The 14,693-nt window shown below is 46.5% G+C and overlaps 1 protein-coding gene across 2 annotated transcripts in view; it reads right to left on the bottom strand.

The window, feature by feature from the left end:
- The window catches only part of GARNL3 (GTPase activating Rap/RanGAP domain like 3), a 150,324-nt gene that overhangs the window by 54,004 nt on the left and 81,627 nt on the right, over window positions 1-14,693 (bottom strand). For both annotated transcript variants that reach the window (XM_021069215.1, XM_005660437.3), the window contains 4 exons: window positions 13,398-13,497; window positions 11,682-11,800; window positions 4,347-4,411; window positions 1,167-1,230 (listed from right to left, as the gene is read on the bottom strand). In XM_021069215.1, the coding sequence (XP_020924874.1) occupies window positions 1,167-1,230; window positions 4,347-4,411; window positions 11,682-11,800; window positions 13,398-13,497 (348 nt within the window). The remainder of the gene's footprint in view (window positions 1-1,166; window positions 1,231-4,346; window positions 4,412-11,681; window positions 11,801-13,397; window positions 13,498-14,693) is intronic.

The raw sequence follows: 14,693 nt of genomic DNA, 5'->3' as shown, positions 1-14,693 counted from the left end.
TTTTGCTTGGGGAAAAACAGGCATAAAGTTATGATATAAATAGGCAGAAGGCTTCTCGTTTTCTTGTCCTCTCATTTTGTGGGAGAGAGACGGCAGGTAAGGATGACTGAGCAGGGGTGAACTCTGGGCGGAGGAAGTCTGCTCAGCAGCAAGATGCGGAAGGAAGGAGCAGAGAGGCTCCATGGGTTTGGGGACGCAGTGTCTGGGGGTCACATCCAGGCTCCGAGGAGGAAAGGGTTGAGAGTTACAACCTAAGCAGATGAAGCACTAGAAGAGCACACTGGTACTGGCATAGTTATAATTCTAATTTGTCTTTAAGTTTGCCACAAGGAATTACATTTAGGCACAGAATGGCTTAAAGTTGCTTAAAGTTTAACCTGACACATCCATTTCTGCCTCAGTTCCTTCTGGGGTTGAGCCGAGGTACAAATACTATTTTAAAAATTAAAATGAAAGATACGGGAATTCGCAGTTCTCTGTATTTGGGGTAAGCTGAGTCGAGAGCCGATAACTTCACTGTAGCAGCTAAGCAGATGGTGAAGGTATGCGCACGACGATAGCTCAGGCTTCCTTCCTTTGCACACTGCCTGAGTTATTCCCCTAAAGAGCAGGTTTAAGATGACACTCCTCCACTGAGAGGTGCTTCTGGCTCCCTGCTGCATCCCGGATAGAATCCCACCTGCCTCCCCAGCCTCTTCCCGAGTCACCCTGCCCTGGTGAACCAAATCCTCGAGGCTCCGGTCTGACACATTAACTGTCACACCATTAGTGGCTGCTGCGTTTATACGTTTCGAGGGGAGAATTTCAAAGCGAAATTGATTGCAACTGCAAAGCAAAAGTGTGGTTGATGTTCTTCTGATGGGCCATCACCTAGATTATGACTCTGAACCTTTTTTCTCCCAAGGCAGATTGTTTTCCCTTAACAGTAAGTCCTAAGAAACCAGGATGGCTTTCTGGACACCTCCTATCTTTTGAATTTCTGAAAACAACAGACTCTCTTAGACTGACAGTTTCAGAATCTCCACTGGGAAGTTCTCCATGATAATGGATTCAAAACTCCACCCGTGGTCCTGGTGGGTATCCTAGGCTAAGACTCACCGATGATCTGCCAATTCTAACGCTGTGGCCAAATTTATGCAATTACGAAGCACAAAATTCTCTGTTACCTTTTGTATCTCGGGATGAAAAATTTCCCTGGGGCCTTTCTCGAATTTGTCCAGATTCATGGCACTGAAACAGAATGGACAGAGTGAGCCACAGTGTGGCACAACCTTAAATAACGTGCAGCCAGTCTCACGTCTTCAGAAAAGCTGAGAACCATTTCCCAGAAAATAAATTGCAGGTGGCCTCCCTGGAGGGCCGCAGGAGGTACCAACCAACAGAGGAGTGATCAGTGAAGGAACACAGCACGCTGGCTGTGCCCGGAGCCGTCCCGGAAGAAGGGAGGAATGAGAGCATCTGTTTCAGGCAACCTTGACTGGTCTCCATGACGCTTACTTTATTTACTAGAAAAAGTGATTCATTGACATTTGCATAGCAATTAATGATAAAATGAAACGTCATTAAGACGACCTGACATGTCTTTCTTCCTTTGACAATTCCTCGGGCACTTAGGGCCAAAGGCTGTTTCTTAACAGCATGCTCTTTTATGTTGGGCTCTGGTCAAGCAATGTGAATTTCCAAGATCCTCCGCTCTTTAAGAGATAAAACAAGGAAGCTGGACTGGATGATCGCTAAGGCCCCTTTCAGCAAGAATCCTCATATCGATAAAGGAAAGGTAACAATAATAGCTAATGTTGACAGAGTATTTACCAGGTGCCAGGCACGCTGCTAAATGCTTTCCATGGATTAGCTCATTTAGTCTCCATGAGGCAAGCACTATTTCATCCCTAATTCAAGAATGAGGAAATTGAGGCTCAGAAGTTAAAAAGCAAGTCCAAGATAACAAAGCTGTTAAGTAGTAGAGCCAAGATTTTTTTTTTTTTTTTTTGTCTTTTTGTATTTTCTAGAGCCTCACTTGCGGCATATGGAGGTTCGCAGGCTAGGGGTCTAATTGGAGCTGTAGCTGCTGGCCTACGCCACAGCAATGCCAGGGAGCTATAACTGCTGGCCTATGCCACAGCCACAGCAACGCCAGATCCGAGCCGCGTCTGCGACCTACACCACAGCTCACAGCAACGCTGGATCCTTAAACCACTGAGCAAGGCCAGGGATCGAACCTGCCACCTCATGGTTCCCAGTCGGATTCATTAATCCCCGAGCCACGATGGGAACTCCAGTAGGGCAGAGATTTGAACTCAGGCTTATCTAACTCTGTAGTATATTTTAATTTTTAATTTTTCAAGATCATGATTATAACAGAGATAAAATCTTTTCTTCTATTGGCAGCAACTGTAGAGGTTTTAATCTTCTGCATCTTTAAAAACACTTTCTTTTCTCTCTCTCTCTCATTTTTTTTTTTTTTTTTTTTTTTTTTTTTTTTGGCTGCACCTACAGCACGTGGAAGTTCCCAGGCCAAGGATCAAACTTGCGACACAACAGTGACTAAAACCACTGCAGTGACCACACTGGATCCTTAACCCACGGCACCACAAGAGAGAGCCTTAAAAATACTTTCTTGCTGCAGTTGCTCTGGCTACAAGTGCTGGGCTGAAAAGTGACTCAGATAGCCAAATAAAATTACAACTCAATGAAAGCCCTAGTCTTCAAATATACAGAAGAAAGGAGCTAGAGAAACTTTTTTTAGAAGAAGAGAAAAAAGGATTCACAGACATGTCAGCAATATAATTCAAAATATGACACTCAAAGCAAGTGAAGCTTCAGAAGCAGCAAGCTACTTCTATGCTTAACTAAAACGTTAACCTCTGCATTGATGCTCTCTTAGCTCGGGCTTCAGACTTCCCAGGAGAAAAATCGGACGCCTCTAGCAGAGAGGAGAAAGTCTGCAATTTGGAGACCAAGTCAAGCTTGAAAATGAGATAGAAAATTCTTTTTTATTTGGTCTTTTTAGGGCCGCACCCACGGCATATGGAGGTTCCCAGGCTAGAGGTTGAATCAGAGCTGTAACTGCTGACCTACGCCACAGCCACAGCAATGCAGGATCCAAGCTGGGTCTGTGACCTACACCACAATTCGCGGCAACACCAGACCCTTAACCCGCTGACCGAGGCCAGGGATTGAACCTGTGTCCTCATGGAGTCTAGTCAGATGTGTTTCCTCTGAGCCCCGACAGGAACTCCTAAAATTCTTTACTTATTAATCCCAAGCCCCTTTCATCAGGCAGCTGCAATCCCTAACTGACAGCCAAGTTTGTCACTCTCTAAGATTCACTCTGGCAAGTCGCAGGTGGGAACATGGAAAACACCATCTCCTACCACCACCTAGTTGCAGACGAGACCAGAAGGAATCACCAGGGCACTGGGATGAGCTTTCAGACTCACACAGGATGGCATTAGCGGTTAACAGCCCAAGCTTGGGACTCGCACAACCTGGACCTCAGTTTAAATCCCAGCTCTGTGGGTTTACCAGCTGTGAGGTCTCTGTCAAATCCCTTCCCTTCTCAGAGGCTCTGATTCCTCCTATGCGGAGTGGCAATAACAACAGATCTACTTTACGGAGCTGGTTTAAAGATTTCCCAAGAGAATGCCTGTCACGCATTTAGCATAGCACCTACAAACAGAAGCTACTGCTACTATGATGTAACATTGTAGCTGGCGACAAAGCAACAGGCCCATCCAGCCCCTGGCATTCTCAAGGGGAGGCTGCCCCGCTATGTGAGACAGAGATGAGGGGGCTGCGGAAAGATGGGGGGACCTTAAGAGGCAGCTGAGGGCCGAGCAGCTAGCTTTTCCTTCCCGTCATTTAACTTTCTGCGTGCTGAAGAATAAGCACATTTTTCTCTGAGAAGCATGTGCTGACATTTGAGTTTCTATTTCCAACCAGAAAAACGAAAGGAAAACTATTTCTTGATTTTCTTTGCAAAATCAAAGTATCTGCACACGTGCAGGGAAAAAGAAGCAGGCAACACACGCAGGATGGAGCTGCTTAAGAGCAAAGCTCGGCATCCGCCGGAGCGGCACTGGGGCCTCAGTTCTACGGCACAAGCTGCGTGACCTTGGCTTTCTCCTCCGAGTCTCCATTTCCTCACCTATAAGATGGGAGCGCTAACCGTACCTGCCTCGCGGGGTTGCTGCGAGGATTAAATGAGGTCATGCATGTCAAGCACCACAGCAAGACGTCTAGCATTTAGCCAAGGCCCAAGGAAATCAGAAAGCCCGCACCAGAAAGATGCCCGCAAGAAATCCATTTGTGGGTGCCTGGTGTTGGGTGTCTGTTCATTAACTCACCTTAAGATGGACTTCACCGAGAGAGTTTTCGTGGGGCTGTAGGGAAGGCATATTTTCTGGGTACCCTGGAAAGTCAAAACAGCAAGAGTGAGAAATTTGGCAATTTCTATCTCTGAAAGAGTCTTCCCGGGTTATTTAAAAGAAACTCATGTCCAGTCTTTCCCGTTTTTCTTCAGGGGCACATGTATGAATAAAAGCATTCTACGCTGGAAGAACTCAGACTTGACGGCATCCTCCACCATCCCCCACCCTGCATCTGTGGCATTTACAGCTTTACCCTTCGACGTGTGGATGCCAGGTCCCCTGCGTCTCGGCTGTTGTGGTGAGCAGAGGAGCCACATGAACCCGATGGGGAGGGGGTCTGGTCTCTGAGCCAATAACTGGATCAGCCTCAAAGATCATAAGAAGAGGAGTTCCCGTCGTGGCGCAGTGGTTAACAAATCCGACTAGGAACCATGAGGTTTCAGGTTCGATCCCTGGCCTCACTCAGTGGGTTAAGGATCCGGCATTGCTGTGAGCTGTGGGTCACAGACGTGGCTCGGATCCTGTGTTGCCGTGGCTGTGCTGTAGGCCAGCGGCTACAGCTCTGATTCGACCCCTAACCTGGGAACCTCCATGTGCCGTGGGTGCAGCCCTTAGAAAAGACAAAAAAAAAAAAAAAAAAAAAAGGTCATAAGAAGAAAACAGTCTCCACAAGTTCAATGGGACCCAAAAGTGCTATATCTCCAGGTCGAAGACGTTTTAACCAAAAGTCACCTCAATCTTTCAGAGTTTTCATGATGTGTACTTTTATATTTACCTGTGCTCACTTATATAAAGTCTGTTTCTTCCTCTCTGAATGAGCACCCGCTGTGACTAGCTCATAGGAAGTTCTCAGTCAATACTGGCTGAGTGAAAGAGAAGGAATGACGGGTTGCCTGAATGGTTCAGTCCCTGATCCAAAGCACCCAGGACAGACGAGTGCTGGTCCAGAAAAGAGCTGATACAGGAATTCCTGTCGTGGCGCAGTAGAAACGAATCTGACTGGGAACCATGAGGTTGCGGGTTCCATCCCTGGCCTTGCTCAGTGGGCTGAGGATCTGGCGTTGCCATGAGCTGTGGCATAGGTTGCAGACACGGCTTGGATCCAGCATTGCTGTGGCTGTGGCTGTGGCTGTGGCATAGGCTGGTGGCTGTAGCTCCAATTTGACCCCTAGCCTGGGAACTTCCATATGCCGTGGGTGTAGCCATCCCCCCCCCCCAAAAAAAAACCCACCAAAACAAAAAATAAACTTCCTTTCTAACTTTGACTAGTAATAAAATTGGCAGCACAAGCAGCTAGAGAAGGGTAAGGACATTCCTTGCAGGAAATGGGCAAAGAGGCAAAGAAATAAATACAAGTTCCTGTTTTGAGGACACGTCTGCAAATCCAGCTGATGAGCCCTGAGTGATGGCACAGGAGTGGAGCCCCTCAACCTCTTCAAGCCCAGGATCTCCTCTGGTAAAACTCTGGAGAACCTGGTATTCTCACCTCCCACTCCAGGCTGGGGACGAGGATGCCTTTCCAGCTAAGGGTCACTAAGCCGAACTCTTCCCGCTAAGTTGCACTACGTGGAGCCCTTATGGATTCTCTACCAGCCAAGGAGATTAGGTGGAGGGTTTTGTCTTGTTTGTAGTTTGCATTACAGATGTTAAAAAAACTTTTCCAATTACAGCCAAATATTATGATAGGAACATGCATTTTCACATAACCCACCCACTGAAACCTGAGTTACTCCTGTGGCCTTGCTTTTTCACCGGCCGCAGCTTACCTCCCACAGGGTCCCCTGTGTGGGATGTCAGCCCATCTAGAAGAAAGGTCTTGAATCCGACCTTCTTGCTCAACGTCAACCTTGTCTACCTTTTCCTCTCACCAAACACACCAAAGGCAGTTTTCAAGAGAAGCCCAGGGCAGCTTGAGGGGGAACGTATGGAATGGGAGAGGGATCCATCCCGGCCTGGGTGCTGCCGACACAGATGTGAAACCCAGAGCTTGTGCGATTGTGGATTTTTTTTTCTTTTTTCTTTCTTTCTTTCTTTCTTTTTTATCATAGAGGGGTAAAGCTCTTCCAGCCCATCCTCTTTCTACTGTGGCTTTCCAGAGTCACTATCCAAGAAAAACGTCTCCCAGTTCTATGTTTTCAGTGGACTCAACGAATGCACAGGCAGAGTCAGGGACATGTGCATAGACAGCAACGCTAAGTGAGCAGAGCAGGATGCAGAAGAGCACAGCACTGTTACCCCACTCACGCAGCAGGTGTGTGCGTGTGCTTACAGACAGAGGTCTAGAAGGATGCTGCAGTGATTATCTCTGAGGAGTTGGATTTTGAGCCTCATCTTTTTTACTTACTGTATTTTCTGGATGGAATTTTTACCAGCATGAATCACTTATTTATTTTTACTTTATTTTTGTCTATGCACCCGCGGCATATGGAGGTTCCCAGGCTAGGGGTCCAATTGGAGCTGTAGCTGCCGGCCATAGCCACAGCCACAGCAACACACGATCCAAGCTGCATCTGCAACCTACACCACAGCTCATAGCAACACCGGATCCTTAACTCACTGAGCGAGGCCAGGGATCGAACCCATAACCTCATGGTTCCTAGTCAGACTCATTTGTACTGTGCCACGATGGGAAGTCCCTTATTTATTTTTAAATTTATTTTCGTTTTTAAAATTTTAGTGGAGTGCAGTTGACATACAATGTTGTGTTAGTTTCAGGTGAACAGCAAAGTGAACCAGTTATAGGGATACATACATCCATTCTTTCTCAGATTCTTTTCCCATGTAGGTTATTACAGAACACTGAGCAGATTGCCCTGTGCTACACAGCGGGTGCTTGTTATGTATCTGTGTTACATAGCGTCGTTTTACATGTTAATTCCAACCTCCCAATTTATCCATCCCCCATGTTCCCCCTTTGGTAGCCATTAGTTTGGTTTCTAAATCTTTGGGTCTGTTTCTGTTTTGTAAGCTCTTTTGTATCACGTTTATAAGAGTCCACACATTAGTGATCTCATGTGATACCTTCCTCTGACTTACGTCACTTAGTGTGCTAATTTCCAGGTCCATTTATGTTGCTGCAAATGACAACATTTTATGCTTTTTATGGCTGAGTAATATTCCTGTATATATGTACCACATCATCTTTATCCAAACCTGTTTATGGGCATTTAGGGTGCTTCCCAGTCTTGGCTACAGTAAATAGTGCTGCAGTGAACATGGGGTGCATACACCTTTTCAAATCATGGTTTTCTCCAGATATATGCCCAGGAGTGGGATTGCTGGATCATAGTCTGTATTTAGTTTTTCAAGGAGCCTCCACACTGTTCTCCATAGTGGCTGCATGAATCATTTCTTTAAATGCCTTTTTCTTTGGGTTTAGAAGAAACGCAGCCAGAGACGTGCAAGACATTTTCAAGCAGTAACTGAGCTATGTTACTGTCTAACAACAGATGTGTGCTCACGGCAGGAGTGAGGGAGGGCTGAGGAGCCCGTGTCCTTGGGTTTCCTGCAGCCTTCGGCACTGGTTTTGGGCCAACAGCGGAGCGACAACTGACCCCTTAGGCCAATGTTCTGCTTTGATGTGTTCAGCTCTTCACTGCCCTTCAGCTGGCAGCAAACACTTGCCCAGCCGTAGCACATAATCTAGGACCTAGAGAAGAGGCACTGGCACGTCTCAGTAGAAGGGGACTAGTGCTCCTTCTGCCCACCCCATGCTGCCTCCACGGTGGTCCTGGATCCAACTCCCACCTCCTTGACTTCTCTCCTACTATCCAAGGGTCATCCCCCCAGCACTCCTGTTTCTCTGGTATTTCTCGTGCCTTCTGTCTGGATGCCCCCTGCCCCTTTCTCCACTCTTTATGCGGCTAGTTCCCTTTCACCCCGAAGAACTCCTATTTTTCTTTTCTTTTTTTTTATTCTTTGGCCATCCTAGCAGCATGTGGAAGTTCCTGGGCCAGGGATTGAACCCATGCCACAGCAGCCACCCAAGCCACAGCAGTGATGTCTTTGCACCACCAGCGAACACTCTGCAGGTCTCTCTAAATGTCACCTCCTCAGGAAGCTGTCCCTGGACTATCTTACTGCGGCAGGTCTCCTGTGCTGTTCTGTCTTTGTTTCCTTCAGCGTGCTTATCACAATTTATAATGCAATATAGGTGCTATCTTTGGAAAGTAAAGTAAGCAAAAATTTCCCTTGCATTTGCTCCACTCTTCCTCCTCCAGTACCTGGTAACCCTCCTCGGTGAGGAGGTGAAGCAACTATTATTTCCTGAAGGGAGAAGATAGGACTGAGAAAATCTACTCCAGCAGGTAGCAGAAATGGGACACCGACCCTACCTTGGTGGAAGGAAGGAAGGAAAGGGAAGACAGGAAAGCTAAGGGGTTAGATGCTGGGGCCCTTGAGTCCTCCGAGGGTGCGACTTGATAGGGGTGGGGGTGGGGAAGCTGCAGGCACATCAAGGTAAGACCTGCAGGCATATGGACTAGAGGCTCACTTCCCAGGCAGGGCCTCCACAGGAATCCTGAAGTCCAGGTAGAACTTGTTTGGACACTTCGAGGGGCAGTAACTCGGAAGCTTCAAGCATGGTTGGTCAGCAAGATTAGACCTGAATGTCAGGCAATGCTCCCGCCTCCTCCTGTCTGACCCATTGCTGGCAGCTGATAAACCAGTGGGAAAGTACAGCGCTTCCAAGAGGCCCGGCAACCGGCAGAGACCTGGCACCAAGTCAGAGAGTTCACACTGCAGTGACCTCACGGCTGGGGCCATGGACTTCAGGCACAGGTGCTTTCCAATGCCCCCGCCCCCCAAAAGCCGCAGGACTCCAGTTACACCTAATGGTTCCTCCTCTGTGATAGACCAGAGAGAAGTCAGAGGGCCCATGTGGATCCCCAGTCCTCTTCTCCTGCCCCCGTAAGGTCTCATCAACACCCTCTTCATGCACCCGAAGAGTAACTTTAGGAGGAACAGACATCAGAGAGGCTGATTATTTGCCCCAAAGAGACAGAGTCATCCAAAGAGAATACGAGAGCCAGGAGAGACAGGAATACTGTAACAGGCGAACATAAAATAAGTAAGTTAAAAAAAAAAAGAAATGGAGGGAGCTGAAAACAATCTTCCTGGTGCAGAAGATAAGAGGCTTTGGATGAAGGCGCTATCACTTCTCAGTGGTGAATAAGGGGAAGGGACTCTCACGCCTGCACTCGGGGAAAACTGGCCCCCCTTCGCCAGCACTATCTTCTAACACCGAAGCGTAATCTCTGCTTCCAGAACAGCTATACTGCAGGCAAGACGGATCCTAACTGCAGTGGCATCGGGGTGGGGTGCCAGGGGGGCGGTTAGGGGTAAGGTCCAAACTTTTCTGTGGGAAATAATTCACGAGTAAGATCTAACTTTATTTTATAGCAGACTTTTACCTCAAACCTGCTTAAAGAAAGAAAATTTTTCTGAAACATAAGATAGCAGTTTATATAAATAGAGGTAGCAGAGTGCACTGGTTAAGCTGGACTTCAGTTCATTAATTATTAATCATTTAATTAATTCATTCAACAGATATTTATCGAGCTTCTTCTATGTGCCAGGCACTGGGCTGGCTGGTGGGGACACTGAGAATAAAGCAGTTATGTCCCCTATGTTCATGGAGCTCATGGTACAGGGAGAGGGACAGTGTGAGTCGAAGTACATATAGAGTTAATTATGCACAGTGGCGTCAGCTCAGCATGCAGTCTTGGGTTCTGCCTGATCTGCCACCTACTGGCATGTGGCCTTGGCCATGTCATTTAAGCTCCCTACACTGTAATAACACATGCCTTTGGACGACTTACCTGGCGTGCAGTAATGCTCAATAAATGTTTGATTTTATTGTTATTACTGTTACTAGTGTTAATTAACACAAAACGTTCCTAACCACCTGCAGGGGCTCCTGGAAATTTTTTCGGGGCCTTTTGAAGTTGCTCCGTTGTTGCTATATATGTGTGCATGCAGGCTAATGTGTATGTGCGTGTATAAAAAAAATTTCTGTTCTTTTAAGTGTCTGTATTATCTCCTTTCCAAAAAGATCTACAGAGGAATTTTGATATAGTATATGGCTGAGATAAAAATCAGCATACAATTATTTAAATAATTGGACTTTGACAAATGTACCCAACACAGGGGACCACTAAATAGCAGGATGAACATTTTCAAACTGTGGTCTGTTCTACTGCTTTTTATTACTTTATTTCTTGGCTGCGCCCATGGCGTGCAGTTCTCAGGCCAGGGATCAAACCTGAGCCACAGCAGTGACCATGCTGAATCCTTAACCATTAGGCCATCAGGGAGCCCCATTTTTTAGTGCTTGTTTAATTATACACTGTACTCACCAATTCAAGAATAAAATGTTTTATGGGTAAATTTTCAAGCAAGATCTTGGTTAGTGTAGTCTTGCTGGCACTCCTCACCCTGTGAGCCACAGTCCAGAACATTCTCCATTTTACAAAGAAGACTATAGAGGCTCAGAGGGCATGAGCAGTTTTCTCAAATGCATACAAAGTGAGGTTGTTACTGAGGTGATTTGATCCTAGTTGGTTTAACTCCAAACCCTTTGCTCTTTCCAGGGTCGATATTATCTCTAAAACAATGCTCTGAAAAGCACAAAAAAAAAAAAAAAAAAAAAAAAGAAGAGAAAAAGACACTAAAAAAGTAAAAGATGAAAGAGATCAAATACAAGAATTACTAGGAAAATTCAGATAACAGGAAAAGAAGTAACACTAAAGAACATAAAAAAAAAAAACCTTTCCTGAGCTAAAGACCCATGTCCTTGAGTTGAAAGGGCTCGCTTTCAGCCAGCTGCCCCCAACTAAGAGTTCAGAGCCCACTACGGGCAGGAGGCACTTGTCAAATCTAGAGTTGCTTTTCTACCTCGTGAGATCGATGAAAGGAGCCAAGCCTCGAAGAAATCCTAGAGGCACAGCTGATTCAGCGGCTGCCTGAAGGCTCCTGGAAAGAGGAGACCCGCAGGGGCTGTGCTCACGTGACAGTATTACATTCCTCCACAAAATTTTGTTTATTTTAGTGGATGGTGAGTCAGTTCATCGCTTTCCGTAGGAGGGGCAGGGAACGTGGATATAGTCACAGATTCCCCGGGGGCAGAGATGACGGGAATGGCCATGTCCGCTTCGTGGCTCGTGTAGGAAAAGTTGCTGTGGGGCGGTCTCCCTGGTGACCAGGCTCATCCTCAACATCCAAACTCTAAAACCCTCACCGAAAAAGGCTGACAATGACACTGGCTCACCTCGGGCGTGGTGATGAAACGCCAGGTGCAGGTCAGATACTCACTGTTTTCCTCCAAAGGATGGCACGGTACTGGGGGACGCGCTGATTGTTCTGGTCAGACAGGGTCACCGACAGGAAGAAAGGGCTCTTCTCTGCATCGTTTCCAATGTAGTTCTGATGGACTGGAAGAGAGGCGGGGTCAGAAGCATGAACACGCAGTGGGCTCTTCCAGGCCCCGGGAGCGGGAGGCACCGCAGGTGGGAGGCAGCCCTTCCCACAGGATCAGGGACCAGTCCTCTCCAGCCCAGCTCGGGACAGAACCCGGTGACTCTATACTAATCATGCTCTCTTGCTGCCCTGGCGGATGCGCTTGGGAATGAACCCAATTCTGGCCAATGAGACAGGAGGAGGAGTGTGACAAGGGGTTTCTGGAAAGGCTATCTCATTGCTGAAAATGGTCTTCTTTTTTTCCCTGAACGTGGTGATGTCTAGAAGTGATGCCTGGAACGGCTGCAACCATCCTGTGACCCCGAGGAGGGCCAGCATGGATGATATCACTGAGCCTCTGACTCCACCAACCCCGAGCCTGCCCTCCCTCTGGGTCTCTTGTATCCTTTATTGTGTAAGCCAGTTGAGGCAGCTGAAGGTATCCAAACGGATGGCACCACCTTTCTCTAAAGTCATCATTACTCCAGGCGCTATGCTTTCAAGCATTTGGGAAGATGGCAACTTTCCCTGATTTCGTTCTTTATAAAAGAGATACGCCTTGCCAAATAAGGGAGCTTCTTAGAATAATACAGTATCAGATTTTTAAAAAGATATCATTTGGGTCCGATCACTCTCATTTTCTAGCTCAAGTAGTACCTCTTCTACAAATAAATAAATGCATTAGCCAGCAAGCAATGTATCAGACTCGTTTCTAATGCCGCTATAGCGATGATTCTTCCAGTTCTGATACCTTCTGTTACACCTGTCTTCCACCTCTCTGTATATGTTCACGTGAACCCTTCACTTCAGATGCGCATCACTATTCATGACAGAGCTCCTGGTACGTGCCAGGCACCAGGCTTCGTGTTTTTCTTGCATATCTCCGGGACACGTCTGTTCAAGCCTCCTGGGTATGTACAGTAATACCCCTCCCTACTTTACAGATAAGGAAATTAAGACTCAGAGAAAGGGGGAGCAACTAGTGTAATGCCCTATGTTGATAACAGAACAATTCGAACCCTGTCTGTAGCCTCTAAGAGGGCAGGGATCACAACTGCCCTTGCCAGGACACACTGGCTGGAACACAGCAGGGGATAAACAAAGACCGGTCACCAGAGGCTACAGTGTCACACCTCTTTGCTCCTTATTGGCCCTAGAGTGAGGAATCATTTCTCCCCTGCATTGCCTTGAACGAAATGTTCAAGACCCACTATAGACAGGGTATGGCCTTGCTCAGTCTACAGCTGTTTTGTACCCTGCTAATTCTTCTTAACTCTCAAATCACTCATTCAGACTATCTAATGTCCTCTAACCCCCCAGGGACAAAAACAATGGTCAAAAACTAAATAAACAACACTCAAAAATTAAAACCATGAGAAAAACTGCTAGGGCTGAGACTCTGAATTAAATCTTCAAATCTCCAACGCTTACAACTGACATTGGAATAAAATGCCCCAAACTCAGTGTCCCCAAACCGGTAAGTTTCGCGCAGATAGGGTACCAGAATGAACACCAACACGAATTTTCATGTTGAATATCCTTTCTTCCCAACCACTGTAATGGCAAAATTACCTTGTCCTAAAAAATACTTGAAATACCATCTGGTGTGGTATTCTGGGTTCTCTAAGTGCACGTCTGTCCTTCGCCAAGTACCTGGCAGAGCCGTTGCGTTCTGTAATGGAAAAAAGTAATGCCATTAAGAGGCTTATTTAAAAAGCAAACAAGATGGCAGTGAACCAGATGCCAAAGAACCAGAAACGTCACTGTCAAAGCATACCAACAGGGCTGTACCCACATGTTCTCATTAGAAAAGATACCCAGTCTAAGTTTACATCATAGAAATTCTGAAGGTCCTTGGAGCAGGAAAAAGAACTAAATGAACCAGTAAGTTAAGCTATGTCTAACTTGAGTATAACCTGAGCTTAAAGTTTTTCTCCTTTCTAGGTCATAGCTTCCACAATATGTGGGAGTTGGTGCCCTCTAGAGGCACACCCTTCTGTTACCCTGGTAACAGGCATGTTTTACCTGGAATACATTTGGCATCATCTTTTTTTTTTTTTTTTTTTTTTTTTTTTTTTTTTTTGTCTTTTTAGGGCTGTGCCTGTGGCATATGGAAGTTCCCAGGCTAGGGGTCTAATTGGAGCTGTAGCTACCGGCCTACGCCAGAGCCACAGCAACTCGGGATTGGAGCCGCGTCTGCGACCTACACCACAGCTCCTGGCAATGCCAGATCCTTAACCCACTGAGCAAGGCCAGGGATCAAACCTGCAACCTTATCATTCCTAGTCAGATTCGCTAACCACTGAGCCATGATGGGAACTCCTTGGCAGCATCTTATTTATGAGTTCATATTCTTTCTAGAATTTAAAAAAGTTATCATAAGTAATTCAATTATTGTGGAAAAATAGAGATAAACTTAGTGAATATTCTAAATTCCCTATTCAAAGATAATCATTGGGAGTTTCCACTGTGGCTCAGCAGGTTAAGAACTTGACATAGTGTCCGTGAGGATGTGGGTTTGATCCCTAGTCTCCCTCAGTAGGTTAAGGATCCAGCATTGCTGCAAGCTGTGGTGTAGGCTGCAGACGCAGCTAGGATCCTGTGTTGTCGTGGGCGTGGCATAGGCTGGCAGCTACAGCTCCAACTCCAGCCCTGGCCAAGGAACTTCCATACGCTGCAGGTGCATCTGTAAAAAGAAAAAAAGAACAAAGATCATCATTATTAATGATCTGGTAAGGCTTCCTCTAATTTTTTCCCCTACACGTACATATGTACTTTTCCTACCAAAATGGAATCATACTGAACACACAGTTTGAAACTCCACTGGCATCTACATTGTGCCATGTGTGTAAGACAGACTACTGGAAC

The sequence above is a fragment of the Sus scrofa genome, chromosome 1 (genome assembly GCF_000003025.6).
Source record: "Sus scrofa isolate TJ Tabasco breed Duroc chromosome 1, Sscrofa11.1, whole genome shotgun sequence".
In the NCBI taxonomy this organism is placed as follows: domain Eukaryota; kingdom Metazoa; phylum Chordata; class Mammalia; order Artiodactyla; family Suidae; genus Sus; species Sus scrofa.
The sequence above is the reverse complement of the archived record's forward strand: the minus strand, read 5'-3'. Positions and strand labels throughout refer to the sequence as shown.